This window comes from Trachinotus anak, unplaced genomic scaffold (assembly GCF_046630095.1).
Source record: "Trachinotus anak isolate AG129_WGS33_773 ecotype Australia unplaced genomic scaffold, CSIRO_AGI_Tana_v1 ptg000021l, whole genome shotgun sequence".
In the NCBI taxonomy this organism is placed as follows: domain Eukaryota; kingdom Metazoa; phylum Chordata; class Actinopteri; order Carangiformes; family Carangidae; genus Trachinotus; species Trachinotus anak.
In genome coordinates this window covers 5,502,139-5,526,268 of record NW_027273872.1, presented here as the reverse complement: position 1 = coordinate 5,526,268, position 24,130 = coordinate 5,502,139, and the positions used below count along the sequence as shown (strand labels likewise).

At 38.3% G+C, this 24,130-nt stretch overlaps 4 protein-coding genes and 1 long non-coding RNA gene across 7 annotated transcripts in view; 4 read left to right on the top strand and 1 right to left on the bottom strand.

The window, feature by feature from the left end:
* The window catches only part of LOC139606238 (uncharacterized), a 60,226-nt gene extending 43,655 nt beyond the window's left edge, over positions 1–16,571 (bottom strand). The window contains exons 1-5 of one of the 3 annotated variants that reach the window (XM_071458290.1): positions 16,388–16,570; positions 15,884–16,219; positions 15,445–15,789; positions 14,870–14,992; positions 14,139–14,200 (exon numbers count right to left, since the gene is read on the bottom strand). In XM_071458290.1, the coding sequence (XP_071314391.1) occupies positions 14,139–14,200; positions 14,870–14,992; positions 15,445–15,789; positions 15,884–16,219; positions 16,388–16,430 (909 nt within the window). In that variant the 5' untranslated portion in view covers positions 16,431–16,570. Of the gene's footprint in view, positions 1–14,138; positions 14,201–14,869; positions 14,993–15,444; positions 15,790–15,883 lie in introns of all 3 variants that reach the window. The other 2 variants (XM_071458288.1, XM_071458289.1) reach the window with 2 other exon arrangements.
* LOC139606101 (signal-regulatory protein beta-2-like) lies at positions 955–3,572 on the top strand. Its single transcript, XM_071458124.1, has 4 exons — positions 955–1,060; positions 2,372–2,695; positions 2,917–3,273; positions 3,400–3,572. The coding sequence occupies exons 1-4, from the start codon at positions 955–957 to the stop codon at positions 3,570–3,572; spliced, it is 960 nt and encodes a 319-aa protein (XP_071314225.1).
* LOC139606100 (uncharacterized) lies at positions 6,754–8,038 on the top strand. The gene is made up of 4 exons (XM_071458123.1): positions 6,754–6,813; positions 6,938–7,267; positions 7,392–7,742; positions 7,869–8,038. Exons 1-4 carry the CDS (start codon positions 6,771–6,773, stop codon positions 8,036–8,038), a joined length of 894 nt encoding a protein of 297 aa, XP_071314224.1. The 5' UTR covers positions 6,754–6,770.
* Positions 16,572–21,036: 4,465 nt separating the features above from the next.
* LOC139606127 (uncharacterized) lies at positions 21,037–22,129 on the top strand. The gene is made up of 3 exons (XM_071458149.1): positions 21,037–21,079; positions 21,212–21,541; positions 21,762–22,129. The coding sequence occupies exons 1-3, from the start codon at positions 21,037–21,039 to the stop codon at positions 22,127–22,129; spliced, it is 741 nt and encodes a 246-aa protein (XP_071314250.1).
* A 117-nt stretch (positions 22,130–22,246) lies between these two features.
* Positions 22,247–22,894, top strand: LOC139606351 (uncharacterized). The gene is made up of 3 exons (XR_011684608.1): positions 22,247–22,423; positions 22,529–22,572; positions 22,690–22,894. It is a non-coding gene; the product is annotated as an uncharacterized lncRNA (long non-coding RNA).
* Positions 22,895–24,130: the final 1,236 nt, after the last annotated feature.

Below are 24,130 nucleotides of genomic sequence, written 5' to 3'. Positions count from 1 at the left end.
TTCAGTGAGACCATGGAAAGCAACTTTTGGTTGGCCTCAAGGAGATTCTGGTAAACCAATCCGGCAGCTCAGGAGGGGGAAGCAGTGCTCTTTCCTTACTATTTACAGTGGGGATGGAGTGCTGTTGACCTCAACTGGGGTTATTGTATGGTGGTGGAAGGAATACTTTGAGGATCTTTTCATTCTGAACTCCATGGGGAGGCCGCAGAGCCTTAGGGTACTTGGGGGGACTTGCTCATCACTGGGCCTGAGATTGCTGAGGTGGTTGAAAAGCATCTTGGTGGCCGAGCTCCGGGGTGGATGAGATTTGCCCTGAGTGTTTAAAGGTGCTGGATGTTGTTGGGCTGTCCTAGATGACACACCTCTTCAACATTGCATGGAGGTCAGGGACAGTGCCTCTGGACTGGCAAACCGGGGTGGTGGTCCCCCTTTTTAAGAAGGGGAACTGGAGCGTGTGTTACAGCTGTAGGTGATCACACTTCTCAGCCTCCCTGGCAAGGCATGTGCCAGGGTGCTGGAGAGGAGAGTCCGGTCAATAGTCGAACCTCGGATTCAGGAGGAAAGATGTGGCTTTTGCCCTGGCCGTGGAACACAGGACCAGCTCTTTACCCTCGCAAGGGTCTACATGTGATTTTTGGACCTGGAGAAGATTTACGACCATGTCCTTTGTGGTGCCCTATTGGGGATGCTTCATTAGTATAAGGTTTGGGGCCTGCAATTGCGGGCAATTCGGTCCCTGTATGACAAGAGCAGGAGCTTGGTTCACATTGCTGGCAGTAAGTCAGACTCATTCCTGGTGCGTGTGGGGCTGCTCTTTGTCACCGGTTCTGTTCATAATCTTTATGGACAGAATTTCTAGGCGCAGCCAAGGGGCACAGGGTTTCCTGTTTGGTGGCCTCAGGATTGAAGTGTGAAGCAGCAGGGATGAGGATCAGCACCTCTAAATCCGAAGCCATGGTACTCAGCTGCAAATGGGTAGAGTGCCCACTTTGGGTCAGCTGGGAGTTGCTGCCCCAAATGGAGGAGTTTAAGTATCTCGGGGTCTTGTTCATGAGTGAGGGTAGAGGGGAGCGGGAGTTGGTCCCCAAATTTTTAAATGTAAATGTTTGGACACAGAAACATGTAGAGTAGCAGTGACTGAGTTGCTCTAAGAATTAAACTGACTTTTCTGCTGTGAGTCATTTACATCCAGTGATAATGTTTAGTGGCAATGTAGGAACGACTGTAACCACCCTGACTGAACAGGCCTCTAGTGAGGTGGAGGTTGGGTGCAGCATTAAAGGAAATTACATGGTGTCATCAAACTCAATGTACGACTGAGAATGATAAAGATGTTTGTCGCCCAACAACAAAACCAATAGTTTGATTAGTGTGTGTCAATCAAGTGCACACACCCACAGTTCTGAGAAGAGGTGAAATGAAAAACACCTGTTGACCTTGGGTGTGCAGAGGCTTTAATCAGTGACATGACAATATTTTTCTCACCTTAACCAATATCATGAAAAAAAGATGGCACTGAACATTTGAAATCATCATATCTGAATGTTTTGTTTGGCAAAATGTCTCTGAACTTCTTTTGATTTGACTGTGTGCTGTGTGTTGTTGGTTTAATGGATCACACTATGGGACAAACCATGACATTAGTAAAACGTGGATGTGTGACAGGGACAGTATCGATGAATCACTCACAAATTACAACCCAAATTTATATGACAATACAACAGTAAATTAAAACAACACACAAAATATGTACAACACAAAAATGTGCAGTATTTGGTCATAATGTCTCTTTTTCAGCCCCTTGTGTTAAGGAAAATTCTCTAATTTATGACCCTCTCTCTGTAAAAATAGACTAAATATAGTCTCAGCTGAAAAGTTCACAAACAATTGTGGAAATATAATTGAAAATTTTGTGGATCACTGCACACTTACTGTTCACATCAAATCATTAGTTGTGTTTATATCAGTGTCAGTTACAGAAACCTGAAACAAACATGAAGCAAGAGCTTGTTGTTGCTGTTTCATGTGTTTAAGCCGGAAAGATGGTCGACATTATTTCCACTGTGGTGGCAAACTGACAGACCAGCATGATGAGAGGCCAATCAGATTGCTCTTACATTGGTCCCTCCCACTTTACACGACTACATTAAGGCAAATCATCTTAAAATAGGGTTTAAATTAACTGCAGTCTCAGGAAAATGCTGATCGTATTCCTTTTAGCGCTGTTACTCAGAGCAGGACGTAAGTACAAAAAGTCAGCTTTTTATTCTGGAATATATGTTGTAAGTTAATATTCATCATCTTGCATCAGTTTAGCACAGGGCATAAATGAATCTATCTCTGTTATTAATCTCTATCTAACTATTTTTAGGATGCACAGATGATCTGATCTTTGAGACAAAGACTGTTGATGTTGGAGATAATGTGAAGTTGACGTGTACCCGCCAGACATCTGATACCAACTTATTTTGGATCAGGCTTGTTTCTGGAAACTTGCCTGAATTCTTGGGAGGAACATTTTCAATTGATGATGGTGGTGTTAATAAGACTCCTCACATCACAACAAAACAAGAGCCTGGAACTTTTCTTCTGCATATTAGTGAAGAAGAGCTAAGTGATACTGGACTGTACTACTGTATAAAAGTGACATATCTTAATATGAAATTCTTAACAGGAACATTTCTGATAATTAAAGGTAAATAAAATAAAGTACACAGACATCTGACATTCATTAAGAAAATGTAATTACCACGCTAACACCAAACACCATTTATAACAGCAGTTTTCCTACATGTCTACATAAAGATAGTACATATTTCTGTAATTTATCAGTAAATTTTTACATTCATATGTTTAAATAATTTTCTTTTCATTTAACTGAGTAAAGCATGTTTATGTTTATGTTGTATTTCCCAGGACTAGAACTTGATATCACTGCCATCATTCAAGTCCCTCCATCTGATCCAGTCCGTCCAGGAGACTCAGTGACTCTGCAGTGTTCAGTCCTCTTTGACTCTGAGAAGAAAACATGTGCAGGAGATCACAGTGTGTACTGGTTCAGAGCCGGAGCAGATGAATCTCAGCCCAGTTTAATCTATGCTCATGGAAACAGTGGTGATCAATGTGAAAAGAGTCCTGAGGCTCAGTCGACACAGAAATGTGTCTACAGCTTCTCCAAGACCGTCAGCTCCTCTGATGCTGGGACTCATTACTGTGCTGTGGCCACGTGTGGAGAGATATTATTTGGAAATGGAACAAAACTGGACATTGAAGGTAACCACAACATATTTCTTTATGATGAGGAAATTATCATCATTTTATTCACATAACATTATCAGATATTGTAAATTATTTATTACTATATCTTAAATTAAATATTTTCTTCATTTAATATTTCAGTTGTCAGCACGTGTGACTCACAAGAGAACAATGCAGTGGTCCTTCTGTTGTGTGCTGCTTTGGCTATAAGTCTGATTGTTATAGTCGTCCTTGCTTGTGCCATGATTATAAAATCTTGTGATTGTTGCAACGGTAAGAAAAGTCACTCGTATATCAAACTATTAATCCTCTGATATTTGCTTTTCCCAAAAGCTAACATCATTTGATTCATTTGATCATTTGATTTGTCCTGTGCATAAGCAAACTTAAAAAAAACCAAAAAACTATTACTTATTATTATCAATGTAGCTCGTGTCAGTCTGCAAACAAATGCTGCAGCACCCAGTGGTTATCAGCAAAGTCAGCAGGTAAGGAATATACAGATGTCGCTAAAAAACATTACCTTTTTTTTTTTGTATGTACATGTTTTAAATTTTGCACTTTATTTCCTCAGAGAAATGAGGAGTCTCTCAGTTATTCTTCAGTAAATTTTACCAGTAGAAAACCTGGCAAAGCAGCGAGAAAGAAAGAAACAGAAGATACAATCTACACTGATGTCAGGGCTTTTGTAATTAATTAACAAACACTGGCTTTATGATAGTTAAAAAAAACTGTGTGGCACAGAATGTCAGAAATACACCAATGTGGCAGCACTTGTGCTTGCATTTCACCTTTGCAGCTGTTCACATAATATTATCCTTTGGATAAACTGAAGTGTGTGTAAATGAGCATCACGCATAATTTTGACATTATTTTTAGATATTTTGGACAAATTGTTTGCAAACATTGAATAATATCTTTGAGCTTTGTTTATGATACAACATTATAACAACATTTAATACTTATGTGCATCTCCTCCCTATGATTTTGTGTCCATTTTATTATGGTGTTTCAAAGATTTTCAAAGTCTTGAGATAGCCATGAGAATAGTTTCTGTTGTCTCTTTTATCTCTTATTCTGTTTTATGGGTGTTAATTTCCTGCCAAGACTTTCAGTTCTTTCTCAGTGCAAAACCTGTGCTAAAGCTAATCAACATGTGTAAACCTGTGATGTTTCATTTGTCAATAAACCAACATCTAAAATGCAACGTCTGATTTCTTAAAGTAATGTGTATGTACACATACAGTAAGTGATTATTTTGAAAGGACTTTTAGTTGCAGTCACTTCAGGAAGCAGCTGGAGTAGTGTGTTGAATATCATGTTTAGAGTACAACACAGTAGAAACAACTACAACATTTCAAAAGAAATAACTTAGGAAGTTCAAAGATCATAATAGTTTTACATTTGTTTACTTTTTCTCACCTTTTTGCATTTTGAAAAACTGATCTGTAGACACAAAAATCCCAATAGCTTTTCATTGCCATCAACACTTCACAGTGCAACATTTTTTTTTCCTGGAAAAGAAAAACAAATGCATGCTGCCCTGCAAATAAAAAATATGCATTTAGGGGTAAAACAATATCAAAAAGTAGATTAAAAGCCTCATGGGAACTGTATGCAATTCACCTGTCCACAACTTTTGGCCCAGAATGAAATATCCTGATTGTATTTACTTTTAATAAAGGAATTTACACAGTGAAGTTTCACCTTCTACAGTAAATCAAACTCATTGTTTCCTCCTTTTCATCATGTTTCAGGAACCAGCGTGTGGTCACAGACGGCTGGTGCAGTTATATTTCTGCTGTTTGCTGTCTTGGTTATAAGTCTGATCGTTATAACCTTCCTCATTTGTGCCATAAATGAAAACAAGAGTGACCACAGTAGTAATAGAAGTTTTTACCTCTCTATCCAAAAGTAATACTACTACATCCTGATTGATTGTTATCTTTATATTTTCTATTTCAAACTCCAGCTGCCGTCTCCCTGCACATCCTAACATCTGTAAACCTGCATATTCAGTTTTATTTGAATAAAATTAAGAAAAAAAGGGTCAGGTCAGGCTAATGTAAAAATAAAAAAAATTTGAAATTCGTATTTTGAATATTGTATGTCTGTGGCTAGTTAATGAGACCATGTAAACAAGACAATTCAGAGTTCAGTTGATTCTTTAGGCTTCTTTTAAACACATACTGAATCAGTTTGTACAAAATGAAAGGACATTAAATTGATATAAATTTTCTCATATAATTCTTAATAAACAGGAAACAAAAGCTGAAGTATCTTCATAAAAACTGAAAGTCACACTATGTTTAAAAAGAATTCTCATGATTAATGCTCAAACAAAGTCTTAATTTATCTTAGCTAAGTTGTGTTCAAGCCTGGATTCATGGGACTAAAAGAAAGGGTCAACTGGAAGAAAAGACCCTTTGACTTTATACCTGAGCTTGAAAGCCCAACCACAACAATGCTTCAGTTTCCGTGCATCACAGACTGTGTGCATAACAGTGGTGTGGTGTGACTTTTACATATAGCTAAGCGGAGACGAACAACCAATACACCACCCCACACTCTCCCACCACCTTCTCCTGACAGTGGTAGGAGAAGCAAATTGCCCTCCAAGTCTGCCTCTCACCCAATGCATGATGCGATAGGCTTGGTGTGCTTTATCACAGAGGACTAACAGGCAGAGTGGGCAGGTCATTACTGATGATGATGGACACCTGAACTGGCCTGTCCTGCTTTTGTTTTCTCTGTTGTATATAGTTGGGTAGATTTTTTACCTTGCCAGCGGCATGGCTTTAGGGATGTCAGTGTTGGTGGGTCAGACCATCTCTTTGGTCCAAACTGAAACATCACACCAGTTATTAGATGGGTTCCCATGGCAACAGAAAATCATAGTCCCCAGAAGATGAAGTCCTTATTAGGAAGATGATTCTATGACTTTTTCACTAGCACCACCAACAGGCCCGGCATGTGATTTCAAATGAAATGTTTCAATCACTGTTGAATAGATTGTAAAGAAACTTGGTACAAACATTCATGTTACCTTCAGTTCTCAAATCATAGTTAACTTCTATCTTAATGATACTGAAGTTCCATGCACGGCTAGTATTTTAAATTAATCAAATCATTGCTTTAGTGTTTTGCCTCCTGCTATAAAACACTTTGCTGTTGATTTCCTCACAGGAAAAATATCGTAAACACAACAGACATGTTGTTTATAGTAAGAACTTCTGTGTTTACTGTAAGTGCCAGATTTAGGAACCCACCATGAAAACCAAATATGATATGACAAGCTCATGCTTCTGGTGTTGTTTCATGTTCTCAGTATGGAAAGTTTGTGACTTTTGACATATTTCCACTGTGGTGGTACAGTGAAACAGCAAAAGGCCAATCAGCTTGCTCTGACATTGTTCCCTCCCATTTGTTCCCTCCCAGTATGACTACATTAAGGCGAATTGTATTATAGCAGGTTCTAAATTGACTGATGTCCCAGGTGGTGAAACCAGAGAATGCTAATCATATTACATATGCTACTTGTGCTCAGACTTGGGCGTAAGTATTTACTCCTGATATATTTAAAATACTATGTCATCTTTTTGTATTAATATTAATATAGAGAAGGCGTATGACTGTGTCTGTGTTGATGACCATTGCTCTGTTTTGATTTTATTTTCAGGATGTGCAGATGATAATATCTTTGAGACAAAGACTGTTGATGTTGGAGAAGATGTGACTCTAACATGTATCCGCAATAGCACTTGGCATTCAACACACTTATTTTGGATCAGGCTTGTTTCTGGAACTTTTCCTGAAAGTTTAGGAGGAATAATAGCCCCTGATTTTGAGCGTGTTAAGAAAACTCATCACATAACAGTAAAACAAGAGCCTGGAACATTTGTTCTGCATATTCCCAAAACACAGGTCAGCGATACTGCAGTCTACTACTGCATAAAAGTCAAAAAACAAGACATGACATTTCTGAAAGGAATATTTCTGAGAGTCAAAGGTAAATCCAGCACAAATAGCTCTCTATTTCTATAAATACATATACAGTACATATACCCTCCTGTAATGTATCCTAGTTGAACTGAATTGTTGACAATTGTTTTATTGTCTTTTCTTTTTCATAGGACCAGAACCAGATGTCACCGCTCAAAACTTTCTATCTGATCCAGTCCGTCCAGGAGACTCAGTGACTCTGCAGTGTTCAGTCCTCTCTGACTCTGAGAAGAAAACATGTCCAGGAGATCACAGTGTGTACTGGTTCAGAGCCGGAGCAGATGATTCTCATCCCAGTTTAATCTATGCTCATGGAAACAGTGGTGATGAATGTGAAAAGAGTCCTGAGGCTCAGTCGACACAGAAATGTGTCTACAACTTCTCCAAGACCGTCAGCTCCTCTGATGCTGGGACTCATTACTGTGCTGTGGCCACGTGTGGAGAGATATTATTTGGAAATGGTACAAAACTGGACATTGAAGGTAACCACAACATATTTCTTTATGATGAGGAAATAATCATCATTTTGTTCACATTACATTATCAAATACTGTAAATTATTTATTACTATATCTTAAATTAAATATTTTCTTCATTTAATATTTCAGTTGTCAGCACGTGTGACTCACAAGAGAACGATGCAATGGTCCTTCTGTTGTTTGCTGCTTTGGCTATAAGTCTGATTGTGATAGTCGTCCTTGCTTGTGCCATTGTTAAAAAATCTTGTGATTGTTGCAACGGTAAGAAAAGTCACTTGTATATCAAACTATTGAACTGATTCATTTGATCATTTGATTTGTCCCATGTAAAAGCAAACTTTAAAAAAAAATATTATTACTTATTTTTATCAATTTAGCTTGTGTCAGTCTGCAAACAAATGCTGCAACAGCCAGTGGTGATCAGCAAAGTCAGCAGGTAAGGAATATACAGATGTAGCTAAAAAAAAAAAAAGTTTTTCTTTTTTTTTTTTTTTGGTATGTAAATTTTGCACTTTATTTCCTCAGAGAAATGAGGACTCTCTCAGTTATTCTTCAGTAAATTTTACCAGGAGAAAACCTGGCAAAGCAGCGAGAAAGAAAGAAACAGAGGAGACGATCTACACTGATGTCAGGGCTTTTGTGATTAACTAACAAACAAAAAAAAAAAAAAAAACGTGGAAACACTTGTGCTTGCATTTCACCTTTGCAGTTGGTAACATAATATTATCCTTTGGATAAACTGAAGTGTATGTAAATGTGCATCATGCATGATTTTGACATTTTTTAAATATATTTTGGACAAATTGTTTGCAAACATTGAATAATATCTTTGAGCTTTGTTTATGATTAAAAAATAACTACCTTTAATACTTATGTGCATGTTCTCCCTATAATTTTGTGTCCTTTATTATGTATATTTTATTTTGGAGTTTTCAAAGATTTTCAAAATCTTAAAAAAGCTATGAGAATAGTTTCTGTTGTCTCTTTTATCTCTTATGCCATTTTATGGGTTTTAATTTCCTCCCAAGACTTTCATTTCCTTATTCGTGCAAAACCTGTACTAAAGCTAATCAAAATGTGTTAACTTGTAATGTTTCATTTGTTAATAAACCAACATCTAAAATGCAACATCTGTTTTCTTAAAGTAATGATTATTTTGAAGTTCAAAGGGCATGATAGTTTTACATTTGTTTACTTTTTGTCACCTTTTGGCATAATAAAAAAACACACTGATCTGTTAACACAAAAATCCCAGTAGCTTTTCATAGCCATCAACACTTCTCAGTGCAACATTTTTTTTCTGGAACAGAAAAACAAACACATGCAACCCTACAAATAAAAAATATACATTTAGGGGTAAAACAATATCAAAAAGTAGAATAAAAGCCTCATGGAAACTGTATGCGATTCGCATGCCCATCACTTTTGGCCCAGAATGAAATATCCTGACAAATGTTTGGCATTCAAGTTTGTACAGACATTCGTGGTCTCCTGAAGACGTAAGCTGGTAAGTTATTTGGTGATCCCCTGACATTCAGGTTAGCTATAGCAGGGGTAGTCTCAAATAATAAATCAGGCCAAGAACCACCAGACCAAACCACCTGCTAATTTTAAAGGCTAACCCAATCTGTTGAAAAGTTGTTAGGCCACCTGAGTGATGAGCAGGCTGAGGAGGAACTTGTAGCCCAAACCAATGATGTGATGCACATCTTTCAACAGATTGTACTGAGACAGGAGAAGAGAGCAGTCTATCAGACTCTCCTGAGCTCCTTCATGGTTGTTTCTGGAAGGCTCTTTTCTCACACACCATTACATTTGCTGCATAATGGCGGCTTATACTCTACTTAACACAACAGGTTCCAGTATCACATTGTGGATCATGATTTTGTAATCCATCTGTAATCAATCTTCTGCCAACTCACCAGCTTTCTCTTCTTTTCTGTTTGTTCTCTGAGCTTCAGCATCACAGTCGTGCTGCACGTCCAGAACGTCATTGCTGCTGCCCTCTTCACACCTGCACACTTTCTCCAGTTATCCTCTGTTCCCATTTCCAGGCTTTATGCTTTTAGGATATCCAACATCTGTTCAAAATTCCTGAGAAAAACTTCAGCTGTAATTATGGTTTCACACCTTAGGAGAGCATCCTTGTACCCTTGAGGTGTTATGGTTACATCCTTTTCAAATATTTCCATAGAGAGGACCCAATACTTTCCTCAAGGCCTCGTCTCTGACCCACCAACAGGGTTCACCAATTACACCAAGTCAGCCATATCTCCTGTCCTTGTTGGATGACTGTAATATCATTCAGTAAGGATTTTTTCCCTGTTCCTGAACCTCTCTCAATCTCACTGCACATTTCCAGAATGAGAAAACTTTTATTTTGTGCAGTCATCAATTGTCTGACCTCCGTTTACAGTCAGACTGATAATCACATAAATAAAGCACATGTTAATCTGAAAGCCTAGTCTACATGTTAAGCCTTGTACTCTTGAATTGTACCTGAAGGTTCCTGCTCTGAGTCTGACTCTAAACTGTCCACCATCTCCAGTTCTGCAGGAGCACCTGTAGCACCAGTGCTGCTGCTGCTTCCCTCTCCAGCTTTGCAAAAAAAAACCTAAGATCAACACATATTTTTTAATTTAGCCCACTGTTTACATTTGACCAATGCCTGTTTTTTTACATCAATATTCTATTTTTCAGATATACATTTTATATAATTATATTTTAGGTAGTGTTTTTGACTAACCTGATCCCTTGGCAAGCATCTCACTTACTTTTGCAGTACACATGGGGCAAAGGCCTTTCGTTTTTAATTCTCTCCCTTTCTGCTCCACCTTTCCTTTTCTTCTGATCATTAATTTCACCAGGCGGCTTGCCTAAAATAATAAGCAGGTAGACACTTTCTATGTGCGTTGCCAAGAGACATATGGACGTAATTTTCACACTGTGGTGAGAGTGAGAGAGTGGTGCCTGATGTCTGAGGCCTGTCATCTCTTTCCTGCTTGCTCTATTATCACTGGAAAGTCGACTGTTTATAGCAGGTCAAAATGACCCAGACCACCAGGAAATGTCCCACTGCTCCCAAAGGCCTGCGGAGCAGGCATGGACAGCTCTGTAATAACACTGGTGATCCTCTGATTTTTCCAGTGGCATCATCAAATCAAAATTTCAATTGGTCCAATACACTGATTTATGATTAAATACCTGCCAAACTACTGTAACTACAGCCAAACTACAGCCAAACTACAGCCAAACTACAGCCTCAACTGCACATTGTGTTTAGTGCACATTAGGGTGCTAAAATACTAAACAGTTACAGTGTTAGCATTGTCCAATGGGACTCTGCTATTGTTAGGACCGGTCAGTTATGGCAACAACAAATTTATTGTAGAGGAGAAATGGCAAAAGGTACATTTCTATATTCCTCTAGTTTTTTTAAAACTCTATTCTCTCTAACCCCTGACCCAGACATTATTAGGGTGGGTGGGGATACAAGGTTTGGACATTTACATTGTGATTTTTCACATTCACATTCAGCATCCAAATTAGTCTTCATTTTGCCTAATGCAAACTATTTGTTCATGACCACTTACTCTAAAACTGACATTAGTCTTGTTTTTTTTAATTTTCTTTTTAATACAGATGTGAAGCGTTAAGAGCCACAATGACAACTGTTACTATCTCACAAACAAAAGAGAGATCAAGAACAGATTTCATCAAAAGCAATTGACCCCAAAACAAACATCACACACAGAAAAGGAATGTGTGATGAAAGGGAAAATGACAGTTTCACAGTCAAAGTGAATGCGGACTGTGCCTACCAAAATACAAGGCACTTCAAGACCAGTGAGACAGGAAGCAGTTTTGAATCTAAATTCTGTTATAACCAATCAGATGCTTTGGTGGTCTGACCTCACGATCATCTCACCTCCTTCCCTCACTGAAATACCAACAAGTCTCCTAACAAGAGACATTGCCAAGATGATCGTGTTGTGGGTTACATTGTTTGTTCTTCATCATGGATGTAAGTGTGTTTCTATTCTGTTTTCTCAGTTAAGACTTTATGTACCAGCTGCATCATCTCGTATCATAACTTTTCCATATTGTACACTTGCATGTTTTCTTTTGATTCAGATTCACTGGTTCCAGTGATCACAGTTCAGCTTGGGGAACCTGTGACCTTCTCCCTGCACAAAAACAGTGGTGGTCAGAGGAGTCTGAAGGTAAAGTATTTACAGGTTGAACTGATCAAACATAAAAAAACAAAACAAAGCAACAAAAAAAAAAGTTCTTCAGTTTTTTCACTCCGTTGTCTCACATCTTTTCTCAGAGAGATGAGGACACACAGATTTCTTCTACAGTCGCATTCACCATGATGAAAGCTGTCTCCAATTAAAAGTAAAATTATGGTGATGATTATTGTATTTGTTGTGTGACCATTTAAACAATTTGTGAATGTGATTTGAAACTATATTAAACTATGTCAATAAAACAATGTTTGCTCCTGCTGTGATCTGTCACTGTGCAAAAGAAGTGTTGGTTATTCTTGAGATTTACAAACAGACGTCAGAATCACTGAAATCCACGCCACACTTCAACAATACAAAACAGACCTTATCAAGTTTTAAACTTTGACAGCTTCAGAGGGATTTAACAGGATTGATTGCTCATTGGTTTTCTGAAAGCATGTTGCATTTTTTTCATATGAACATATTCTTTTCAACATGGATTCAACAAAGTTCCTTTCCAACATGGATTCTTCAGTATCCTTCAGTGCAGATCTTTTCAGTAAATGAATGAAGACGTAATTAATCAGTCTCCAGAAACTAAACCAACAACACAACAATAAAAACAAACAAGAGGTCTTCAGATATGAACCACCCAACCCCACCCCACCCCCAACATAACCTAAGGTGAGAACTTGTGTGTGGTGCTCAGGCCCTGCTCTGCCTATAGAGAGGGGTGTTGCTGGTTGTGGTAATCTGCTCTAACAACAGAGTACACACACTCTTTTGGTGGATCTGTCTTCTTCTTTCCTCTTTTCACTCTTCTTGCAGAGAAATCCAGTGCTGCATAGTTCACTGCCATTTCTTCACCTTCCTGTATAATTATGTAAATATAATAATGCTTGTGTTAATTCAGAGATAGAGCCATAACAGACTAGTTAGAGATCTGGGCCTGTATTCACGAAGCATTTTAAGATTAAAAGTAGATCCTAACCTGTAGATCCTAACTCCTAAAAATAATGGGCATGGCAGTTATGACTTAGTTAAGACTTTTTTTTTTTCCATTTTTTTCTTTTTCTAATTCACAAAGCCACTTAGCGCTAAAAGTAGCACCTAAGTCTGGGAGAAGTTAGAAGTAGTCAAGAGGACTCCAAACTCACAAAGACCAAGTCACACAGAATTGTAAAAGGGCTGCTGCACTTTCTTAAATGATGCTGAAAAACTGAAAAGATACAGACTCAATCACCTATCACCCAAAACCCAAGTGTTTTGCAGGGCTGTGCTACCTGACAAAAGGGAAAATGCAACTTTGTATTTCTGACAACTTGAAGATCTCTCATCTGTCTGTAATCTGATCAATCACCAAACAATAAATGAGCTCTGTAAACTCCACATCAAAGGGCAATTGACACAATTTCCTTCAGATCTTCGCCAACTACAGACAAAAGAAAAAAAAAATTAAATCACACTATCAACACACAGGTTGTATTTGATGTTACCTATACAAATCGAGACATTTTTGCAAAGTGGCCAGGATCTACACACGGTTCCTGGATCTTAATGGAGAGTGGCCTGAGGCAGCTGTTTGAAAAGCATCATATTCCAGCTGGATGTCACTTGGTGAGGGACAGTGGATATCACACCCTACCTCAACCCACAGCCAGGACCACAGCTACTTTAAAACAGGTGGGGGCTGTGGTTCTTGCAAGCAAGCTCGTCCATGAGAGTTGACGTCAGCCACAGCAACAGAGTCTCACTCGTAGCTGAGTTTTTACTTTTTCTAAGTAAAAGTTTGTCTCAGCAGCTTTGTGAATAGAATTTAGTAGAAAACTTTCAGGTAGAAACTTTTAGTGTGACTTGGTGGTCAGATAAAACGCTTTGTGAACACAGGCCCTGGTCTAGAGTGTAAAGTTAAAACATAAGTGGCAGGATTGTTTTACACTGAATGAACATCATCATATCACATTTGTACTGAACTTCATGCACGTTAGACTTTATCATATTGTATAAGACATTATATAACTGTATTATTCTTGTATGTCATAAGTTTAATGTTATGTGTGTCCTGTCCAGATTATCTGATGGGCTAAATAAAATGGGTAAGAGCAGACAGAACATTTTTGATCCACCTACCCCTACTTCACTAGACACACTACACCAGAAGCATATTTACCAGATCATTTGATTGATGCACAGTTGACTCGTTGTGTCCACGATGGGAAAGATTTATTGCTCCTGTTAAAAAAAAAAAAACACAAAGGTTTCACAATGTGTGTGAACATGAGTAATATGATCACTGCTGTCATAGTGTAATGCTGGTTAGCATGAAGTATGAATCTATTTCTTACTGAATTAGCCTACTTCGGGGTTGTAGGTAGAGCAATGACACAGGGACAGTCTCATCTGGGTAACCTGAACCACTTTAATGTCCAGCTCAACAGTAGGACAACTGAGCACCGATCACAACCGTCATACATGACCTGCCTACTGCTTTACATCATTTCACTACAACAAGCCTAACCATCACTAACCTTACGGGCAAGGTGGATTACATAGTTATTAATCTAAATCAAGGGAAAGAATACGATATATATGGACTGTCTCTGTGATGTAATTGCTATGAATTAAATTATTCCAATATTATCAATAAACCTGAGAAGAATCTACAAAATAAATCTCTTTTGTCAACTTTTCATTAAAGTAACAAGAATGAATGAACAACGGACACATTTTCAGTTTTTTGCTCTATTATTAAACAAATACACACATTAAAACCTGTAATATACTGGATGCAGCTTCGGTCCTCCAATGACCATTGAACAGGAAAGTGATTTCATACATTCAGACTTAAAGTAGTGTCTTAAAAGCCTGACTGAAATGAGAAGGTGAATATGATGAACTGACCTTGACAATGTTTGCAAACTTTCCTTTGTCTTATGTAGAAAATTAAGAAGCCAATCACAGTCACACAGCAGGCCAACACTCCTCCAAGAACAAGAACAACTGGGCTCAGTTCTGATCCTGAATCTGAAAAACATTTCCAGAGACATTACGTGTTATTAAAATATCGACTTTTGGGAGTAATCATTTGTTTTTTGAACACCACACAGTGGCATTTAGAAATGTACAATATGATGCTTAGTCAAAAATATCCTTTGTTGTTTTATTTGAGTTCTGGGCTAAAAACTTTACAGATCATAGTTAATGCTGTGTGATTTATGAATGTAGCTTGAAATGGCACACACAGGTTTCTAGGGGGGGAAAAAGCAATGCATGTTGTAATTATTATGAATTATCGAGGTCCATTTTAATGTTTTTACACAACAAATGGTCAAAAACATGTCTCGGTGTAAAAATTATGAAATTTAATTACCCTCCTGAAACCAACAGGCTTATATTGTTGATGTTTATTTGCATTAATAGCTAATATAATTTGTGCAAAAATCATTTATTATTCAAATATAACTATAAACACCTACTTGTCTCCACTTTAGTTCCTTCACCAAACAGGATCTGTCCACATGTGACCACAGCACAGTAGTAAGTCCCAGCATCAGAGGAGTTGTGTATAGTTTTGGACAAACTGTAGACACAGCTTCTTTCCTCTTGTTCATCTCTCCTGCTGCTGTGATTGTAAATGATGCCTGGATGAAATCCTCCCGATCCAGCTCTGAACCAGTGCACACTGTGTTCACCTGGACACTGAACTCTGTTTCCTTTGTTCGTGGAGAGAAGTGAACACTGGAGAGTCATTGAGGCTCCAAGCTGGACTGATGCTGTCTCCGGACTTTGTTGGACATAAATATCTTTTTGCTGATTATGATCTGTGTGATTCAGTGAAAAGGCATCAAAAATATTTCACTGTCGAAACTGTTTCATACACATCAACACAAACCTTGAAAGTGTAGGATATTTTACCGTTCACAGCCAAGAATGTGCCATTGCTGAAAGTCTGTAAATATCCAGTTCCACTATGACAGAAGTAAGTTGCTTCGTCCTCTTTGCTGACATTTCTGATGGTAAGAAGATACTGAGCCTCCTTTTTTGTTGCTGTGAAACGTGCAAATTTTTCACTAACTGTTATACTGCCAACGATTACATCAGAAACTTTTTCCGCCATGTGTCCAAGAGGCTGCTTATACCAGTGCAATCTGCCTCCTTTGTCAGAGACTGGACATTGAAAAGTAACATTATCATCAACTTCAACCACAGTCAAAGAGATCAGGTGAGGAACCTCTGCAGTTTGAGTCAGAGCTGAAGAAAAGAGACAAACAAGAACAAAGTTACAACATGAGAAGACAAAATAAAACATCTGACATAAAAAGATTATTACAGGGCCTGGCCGGAGATACGTGGATATGTTTAAACATAGTACAAAAAACAGTTTGCAGTGGTATTTTGTCAGACAAGTCGTGCACTTACACCCTGTGCTAAGAAGAATCAAAGCAGCCAGTCGTCCGATCATTGTGGTACAGCACCCTTCTCTTGCACTGCTGATGTCTTCCTACCTGAGTGGAGGGTTCAGTCACAAGATCATCACAGTTTACAAAGGAAAGTCAGTGATTGGCTGAAATGAAGAATATGACCTCCCTCCTACTTTTACCAAACCTCTGATGCATTTCGATTTGATAAAAGATGAACATGTACTTCATATCTTTATTTCAAGTTGTCCTCGTTCTGACCACTTAATCGTGACTTAAGTTTTTGTTTACCTGAAAACTAGTTTTTGTGTTTTTTGCTTAGTTTAGCAAAAGTACTGAACACTTTTTTTAGATGGAGCAAGATTTCTGTTGTTTGATGCAGCACAGATGTCCTCACACACTGGATGTAGTGGAGGCTAGCTTGTTAGCTAATGAGATGCAACATGTAAATGTGACACCAGTGGAGTTGCTGAAAGCTTCCTTCTCCTCTGTCAGTGCAGGATGGTTGTTTTTCCTCCACTGTTTGTGCTGAACTAGGACATCATGTTAGGAGTCATGTTAGCAGCAGTGTGGGTGGTGGTCTGTGGGTTTGAGGGACAGTTGCAGGACAAAGGTGAGAGGAAATGTGAGCAAAGCCACACAGAGGTAAATGTTTGTGTGTGAGAGACAGAGGGACACATTTCCTATGAAGTAATTACATTTTATCAACCCATAGAAATACTGAGTTTCAATTTTACAAATGGAAAACACAAGTTGAACTAATGGAGTTTTTCCTCACAAAAGACACAAATGTCTCCTGATCTGTTGGCAGTGAACTCAAGACCATGTTTACTTGATCAGCATCACCAGTTTCTTTCTGACTAAAGTCTGTCCATCCTGTATTTAATGTGTCATTTGCTTTGTAAACCAGTCTTGCTGACCCAGGTCTTGTTCACAGTCTGAAGTAGTTTTTTGATTGTTCCCAGATGAATCAGGCTCATAGACCTGACATTAACCATGGGCCTCAACCACGGCTGTTTGTACCTGTGTGAAATAAGTCGTTTCAGCTGTGGTGTCACATTTGAGCCAAGTGCACATGGAGACACAAAGTGAGAGTAAGAGAGAGACTAGTAGATACAGTATACAGTCAGTGGGTTTGACAGTGAACTACTGTGTATTTCTCCACCACAACTTCCCACAACTGTAGACAGAAGCATGGCAACAAAAACATATAGGAAGCATTTTCTGTTGTAGACACATTTAATATTTCTTTGTTCAAAATAATATACTGTGTATGAAAATGCCAGGGTGCAGGTACTGACATGAATAAACTCCTGTGTCTCTCTGACCTCACATCACTTTGTAGAGATATTCTGCATGTCTGCCTGGAGAACAACAAGCAAAGCCACATGCAGCAGCTACACTGACACACACAGCTTGTGGTGGGCCATTTCTCCACCCTCTGACCAACCACTGAACATGTTCACTAAGAACAGACCTGACTATGAGCTTCAACAGGATATGAAGTGAGGGAGGAGCTACACGAAGCTTCAGCAGCTAATTTTAGGTGATCAAACTGAAATGGTTCTTTTAGTTTTACTTCCCTTTTAATGTTCTCATTTAAAGTACAAATAATGTTTGTCTTTCTTATGTTTTTAAAGATGGAACTACAGACATCTACAAAATGTACAGACTTTATATGAGTTCAAGTTTTATTTTAACTTTGATTTCAGTTCATTCAGCATTAATTTATACAGGCTGTCAGTCCATCACTGCACCAAGTGATGCACATTGAAACAGACTTTAACAAGACTAACAAACATGTGTGTGTCGATAATGTGACAAACTAAATTTAAGATCACAGCACAAACTGCCGCCAAAAAAAAACAGGGTGGGACAAGTGACTGATTAACACCTCCCCCATCTCACAGCAGCTACCAGTGAAAAGCATCAAACCACAGAAAAGTGCAATCAAAAATCATCATAGCACAGCATGACTGAGCAGGTGTGTGTGTGTGTGTGTGTGTGTGTGTCCTGTACCTTTTAACTATTCCCTTTAATTAATATTAATTAACAATAATACAGTATACAGTGGTGGTATTCAACCATGTCTGCCTCGGGGGAAGTTTGGGGTTAAAGGAGGTGAACGTTTCCACTCACACCGTATTGTGTGATATTTAGCTACTCAGCATCTGCAGCTGCTGTTTAAGATCAAACATCCTTCATGGGCGACTCAAAACGCTGTTTGTGTGACCAGGACAGAGCTAAGTCTCTGTCTCCCATTCAGCCCTATATCTGACAGCCTGTTCCTTTATTCTGATAGACACAGAGAGAGAGAGACAGGAAGAGCGAGGAGATGACATGCAGCACAAGCCCACGGGCCGACCTTGAACCCACTCCAAAGAGGTCAGAACGGAGCTTTAATGATATGTGCTCTACCTGGTGAGACACCACAGCATCGTACTGTAATCCATATGTGCAGAAGGCAACCACAGAGCCTGTCAGTCTACTGCTAATTAATAAACTTCCCCAATCAACATGTAGAGTAGAAGATCTGTCACAAAACTGTGCTGTTATTATCCTTGTGCATTTTTAAGTGGTTGCAAAAACTCTTTAGTTTTCTTAGTGGGTATACGGTGTAACCTGCATATCATGTAGACTACACCACTGTATTCACCTGGCCTTTTTAAAAACTGTAAAACAGCAGTACAAGCCCAGCTTCCTGAGGCTAAAATAGAGAGTGAGAGAGGAAGAAAAACCGCTTTGTATTTACACCTTAGTTTGAAACCACAGCCACAACAAGTTTCCATGCATCGTTTGTTTGTCAGTGGTGACTATGAATGTGTGTTAATGTGTGTGTCAGATGCAGCAACAGTGTGGACACAAAGAAAAGGCAGAAAGTACAAAACAGGACTCAGAGTAGATGAAAGTATTTACTGCAAAGCTTTTGTTTTAAATTAGTTTTTCTCTGTCCATCCTTCTGTATATGTCACTGTGTGTGTGTATTATGTTTACAGGGGCCGGACACAGTGTTGTTTCAGATGATCATTAATATAACTGTGTGCTAATTTTCCCAACAACACATGTAGTATTAATAAACACTTTACTGTCAAACCAATATGTTCTGCCTTGTGGTCAACAGCATGTTGACCTTGATGACGGCCACAAACCAAACAAAATATGTTGATCTGACAAATATTGCTGGAGGTTTAACTCTGTAGTTTGTTCATTTATCTGTTTTCTGTATTTGAAGTTGTAGCAGACACCTCCACTCTGCTTTAGTCATTGTCTGATGCCAGAGTCTGTCACTGTTACTGAGTCTTTCCAACACTGTGACATGGCATCAGCCAGGATTTCTTTTTGTTGATCACCTTGGTATTTTTACTACGTTACTGCAAGAGAAAAACCTCTCTCTTAGTAACCTCTCTTAGTGGTGCTCTGCTACTGCCTTTCAGCAGCATCTTGAAAAGAAATGAAGTATAGAGGATGGATGGTGAGACCACAACCACCTCCCCAGCTCTGTATCTATGCTCTTCCTGCTGAAGTGACTGATATGAAGAGTGGGAGGGTCGTCACTGATGATGTGGAGCTTCTGAATTGGCTCATATGATATTTAAGATGGCTCCTCTGTCTTTGTGTATCACTGTGGCAAATGGTGGCATAACTGAGTGGTGACAACAGTGTTGTAAAAATAACCATTAATGTAGTAAAAAAAAATAAAATGTATGTGTTTTTGATGACAGTGATGTCACAAGAGAGCAAATAATATTGTTTTGATCAAATCAAACTTAATCAATAACATTGATAGTGTTGAGGCCACAAAGCTACAGGATAATGAGAAAATTCACTATTTTGTGTTTGGTGCTTTTTGAACAGCAACAGCAGCAGTTTTGATAAATAAATCCCACAGTTATCAAGTGTAAATGTTTGGACACAGAAACATGTAGAGTAGCAGTTAATAAGTCGCTCTCAGAATTAAACTGACTTTTCTGCTGTGAATCATTTACATCCAGTGATAATGTTTAGTGGCAATGTAGGAACTACTGTAACCACCCTGACTGAACAGGCCTCTGGTGAGGTGGAGGCTGTTTGCAGCTTTAAAGGAAATTACATGGTGTCATCAAACTCGATGTACTACTGAGAATGATAAAGATGTTTGTTGCCCAACAACAAAACCAATAGTTTGATTAGTGTGTGTCAATCAAGTGCACACACCCACAGTTCTGAGAAGAGGTGAAATTTAACATCATTAAAAACACCTGTTGAATTTGGGTGTGCAGAGGATTTAATCAGTTATTTTACCATGACAATATTTTTCTCACCTTAACCAATATCATAAAAAAAATGGCACATTAACAATTGTAGAAATCTAATGGAAAATATTGTAGATAAGTGCACACTTACTGTTCACATAAAATCATTTGTTGTGTTAACTTTCAGTGTCAGTTACAAAAACCTGAAACAAACATGAAACAAAAGCTTTTTGTTGGTGTTTCATCTCTTTAACCCGGAAAGATGGTCGACATTATTTCCACTGTGGTGGCTCACTGACAGACCAGCATGATGAGAGGCCAATCAGATTGCTCTCACATTGGTCCCTCCCAGTTTGCACAACTACATTAAGGAAAATCATCTGAAAATAGGGTTTAAATTAACTGCAGACTCAGGAAAATGCTGATCATATTCCTTTTAGCGCTGTTACTCAGAGCAGGACGTAAGTATATAAAGTCAGCTTTTTATTCTGGAATATATGTTGTAAGTTAATATTCATCTTCTTGCATCAGTTTAGCACAGGGCATAAATGAATCGATCTCTGTTATTAATCTCTATCTAACTGTATTTTTAGGATGCACAGATGATCTGATCTTTGAGACAAAGACTGTTGATGTTGGAGATGATGTGAAGTTAAATTGTACCCGCCAGACATCTGATCATGGTGCCAACTTATTTTGGATCAGGCTTGTTTCTGGAAAATTTCCTGAAACCTTGGGACAAACATTTTCATTTGATTATGACGGTGTTAATAAGACTCCTCGCATCACAGCGAAACAAGAGCCTGGAACTTTTCTTCTGCATATAAGTGGAGCAGAGCTAAGTGACACTGGACTGTACTACTGTATAAAAGTGAAACAGCTTGATATGGAATTTTTAACAGGAACATTTCTGATAATTAAAGGTAAATAAAATAAAGTGCACAGACATTTGATTTCATTAAGAAAATGTAATTACCATGCGAACACCAAGCACCATTTATAACAGTAGTTTTCCTACATGTCTACATAAAGATAGTATATATTTCTATAATTTATTAGTAAGTTTTTACATTCATATGTTTAAATAATTTTCCTTTCATTTAACTGAGTAAAGCATGTTTATGTTTGTGTTTGAAGTACCAGGACCAGAACCTGATATCACTACCATCATTCAAGTCCCTCCATCTGATCCAGTCCGTCCAGGAGACTCAGTGACTCTGCAGTGTTCAGTCCTCTCTGACTCTGAGAAGAAAACATGTGCAGGAGATCACAGTGTGTACTGGTTCAGAGCCGGAGCAGATGAATCTCTGCCCAGTTTATTCTATGCTCATGGAAACAGTGGTGATGAATGTGAAAAGAGTCCTGAGGCTCAGTCGACACAGAAATGTGTCTACAACTTCTCCAAGACCATCACCTCCTCTGATGCTGGGACTCATTACTGTGCTGTGGCCACGTGTGGAGAGATATTATTTGGAAATGGAACAAAAGTGGACATTGAAGGTAACTGCTGAACATTTCAACATAATTGTGAATATAACATATTTGTTTCTTTAATTTTGGAATCTGGGAGAATTCACAAATATCATATATCACAAAATATTTGTTTCTACTGCATCGTCACATCTTCTCAAATCAGATTAAAGTTTTATTATTTGGTCCTTATATAATTTCAGAACTCAACATGTGGGATTTGCAGAAGGCCAATACAGTTCTGTTTGTGTTGTCTGCTACTTTGGCTGTAAGTCTGATTGGTGTTGCCTTCCTGATTTATATCATCAAGAAGAAAACTTGTGATTGTTGCAAAGGTAACAGAAGTTTTTATACGTCAAACAGTATTTTGCAAAAGATAATTTCACATGATTTACATGACTCATCTGTGTAAATTCATCTTTCATCTTAAATCTATAAAGCTGCAGATGCTGCAACAGTCAGTGGTTATCAGCAAAGTCAGCAGGTAAGTTATAGAAAGAAAGTATGTAGCTGGATAGTCATTGGCATATCTTCTCCTTGCATTTGTAAATGTTATTAGATTTTAGCATCTCGTAACCTTCTTCATTATATATGTTCTCAGAGAGAGGAGGACTCACTGACTTATTCTGCTCCAACCTTCACCAAGAGGAAAGCTGGCAAAGCAGAGAGAAGGAATGTAAAAACAGAAGAGGGAGAGACGGTCTACACTGGTGTCAGGACTTTTGTGATAGATTAACAATCCAAACAGTTAACTTGCTAGTTAAAGCTAATAAAATTTATACCTGTGTCACATAAATTTCGCATCTGATGGGTAACAATTGGTCACAAGATTTATTTGGATAAGCTTAAAAAGGTTGAATGTATCATTGTGAAATTATATTCTGTCCATTCTCTTTCCATAACTGAATAGATTTTTTGCTGATATTTTATAAGAAGACATCAATTATCATGATGGATAAATATCCATATTTTAAAATGGGAGATTCTACAACTCTGTATATCTCATTTTTATTAATTCTTGCTTCATTTCTCTGCATTTTTTTACTTTAAATCTTTCAGAGTTTTATCTGAAGTATCGTTCTGTCATTTTATGTGTCATGGTAGAAGGTGGCTGTGTGATATTTGTGAGTAAACTCAAAATTACTCACTTGTACGGTTAAAACAAAAGGAGAACACATGAGATGTGCACCGGCTCCCAGGGAAATAAAACCGCATCTCTCTACCAGGATGTGTGATATGGTGGAAATCCTTGTTTATGTAGGTTATATATGTTATTATATGTTTTAGGTCTACCTATGCAGAGCAGATTTAGTCGATCACAGTGCGTGTGTGTTCAATTCAGATGTTTGAAGATGTGTATGGCTGTAGTTGGTGTACCTGATTTTTTTCACACCTCGAGGACCTTTCGAAAGGGTGGTCCCCACAAGTGATGTTCAAAAAGTTGGTCCCCATCCAGCATTGAAACCAGTTTGTGTGTGTGTGTGTGTGTGTGTGTGATAAGAATCTGTATCAAAGAACTGTACTGGTGGAGGTGGGATTATACTGGGTTTCCACCATATCACCCTAGCATAGACATGCAATGACGTGGAAATCCTGTTTGATATAGGTTACATATGTTATTATATTTTTTAGGTCTACCTTTGCAGAGCAGTATGAATCAATAACAATGCATGTGTGTGTGTGTGTGTGTGTGTGTGTGTGTGTGTGTGTGTGATAAAGGAATCTGAATCAAAGAACTGTATTGGTGGAGGTGGGGCAGTATGTGCTTGCTTATGCCATTCAGCAACACACTGTAGGTGAATGGGCTTCTTCCATCACACACACAAACACACAGTTATCGATTCATACTGTTCTGCATAGTGAGACCTAAAATATATAATATATGTAATCTGTATCATACAGGGTTTCCACCACATCACACATCCTGGCGTAGAGATGCAATGACGTAACACCTAAATGTTTCCCATAAACAACCAATGCTGTTCTGCCAAAGAAAAACACTATATAGACATTATGTTGCTGTTCTTTAGTCATGCTGTTAA

Excerpts from the sequence above, each read along its gene's own strand:
- LOC139606101 (XM_071458124.1), top strand. The coding sequence starts at position 955 with ATGGTACTCAGCTGCAAATGGGTAGAGTGCCCACTTTGGGTCAGCTGG. Across the intron at positions 1,061-2,371 it reads GGTCTTGTTCATGAGTGAGG|GATGCACAGATGATCTGATC; the intron begins GTAGAGGGGAGC and ends AACTATTTTTAG. Across the intron at positions 2,696-2,916 it reads AACATTTCTGATAATTAAAG|GACTAGAACTTGATATCACT; the intron begins GTAAATAAAATA and ends TGTATTTCCCAG.
- LOC139606100 (XM_071458123.1), top strand. The coding sequence starts at position 6,771 with ATGCTAATCATATTACATATGCTACTTGTGCTCAGACTTGGGC. Across the intron at positions 6,814-6,937 it reads ACTTGTGCTCAGACTTGGGC|GATGTGCAGATGATAATATC; the intron begins GTAAGTATTTAC and ends TTTTATTTTCAG. Across the intron at positions 7,743-7,868 it reads TACAAAACTGGACATTGAAG|TTGTCAGCACGTGTGACTCA; the intron begins GTAACCACAACA and ends TTAATATTTCAG.
- LOC139606127 (XM_071458149.1), top strand. The coding sequence starts at position 21,037 with ATGCTGATCATATTCCTTTTAGCGCTGTTACTCAGAGCAGGAC. Across the intron at positions 21,080-21,211 it reads GCTGTTACTCAGAGCAGGAC|GATGCACAGATGATCTGATC; the intron begins GTAAGTATATAA and ends CTGTATTTTTAG. Across the intron at positions 21,542-21,761 it reads AACATTTCTGATAATTAAAG|GACCAGAACCTGATATCACT; the intron begins GTAAATAAAATA and ends TTGAAGTACCAG.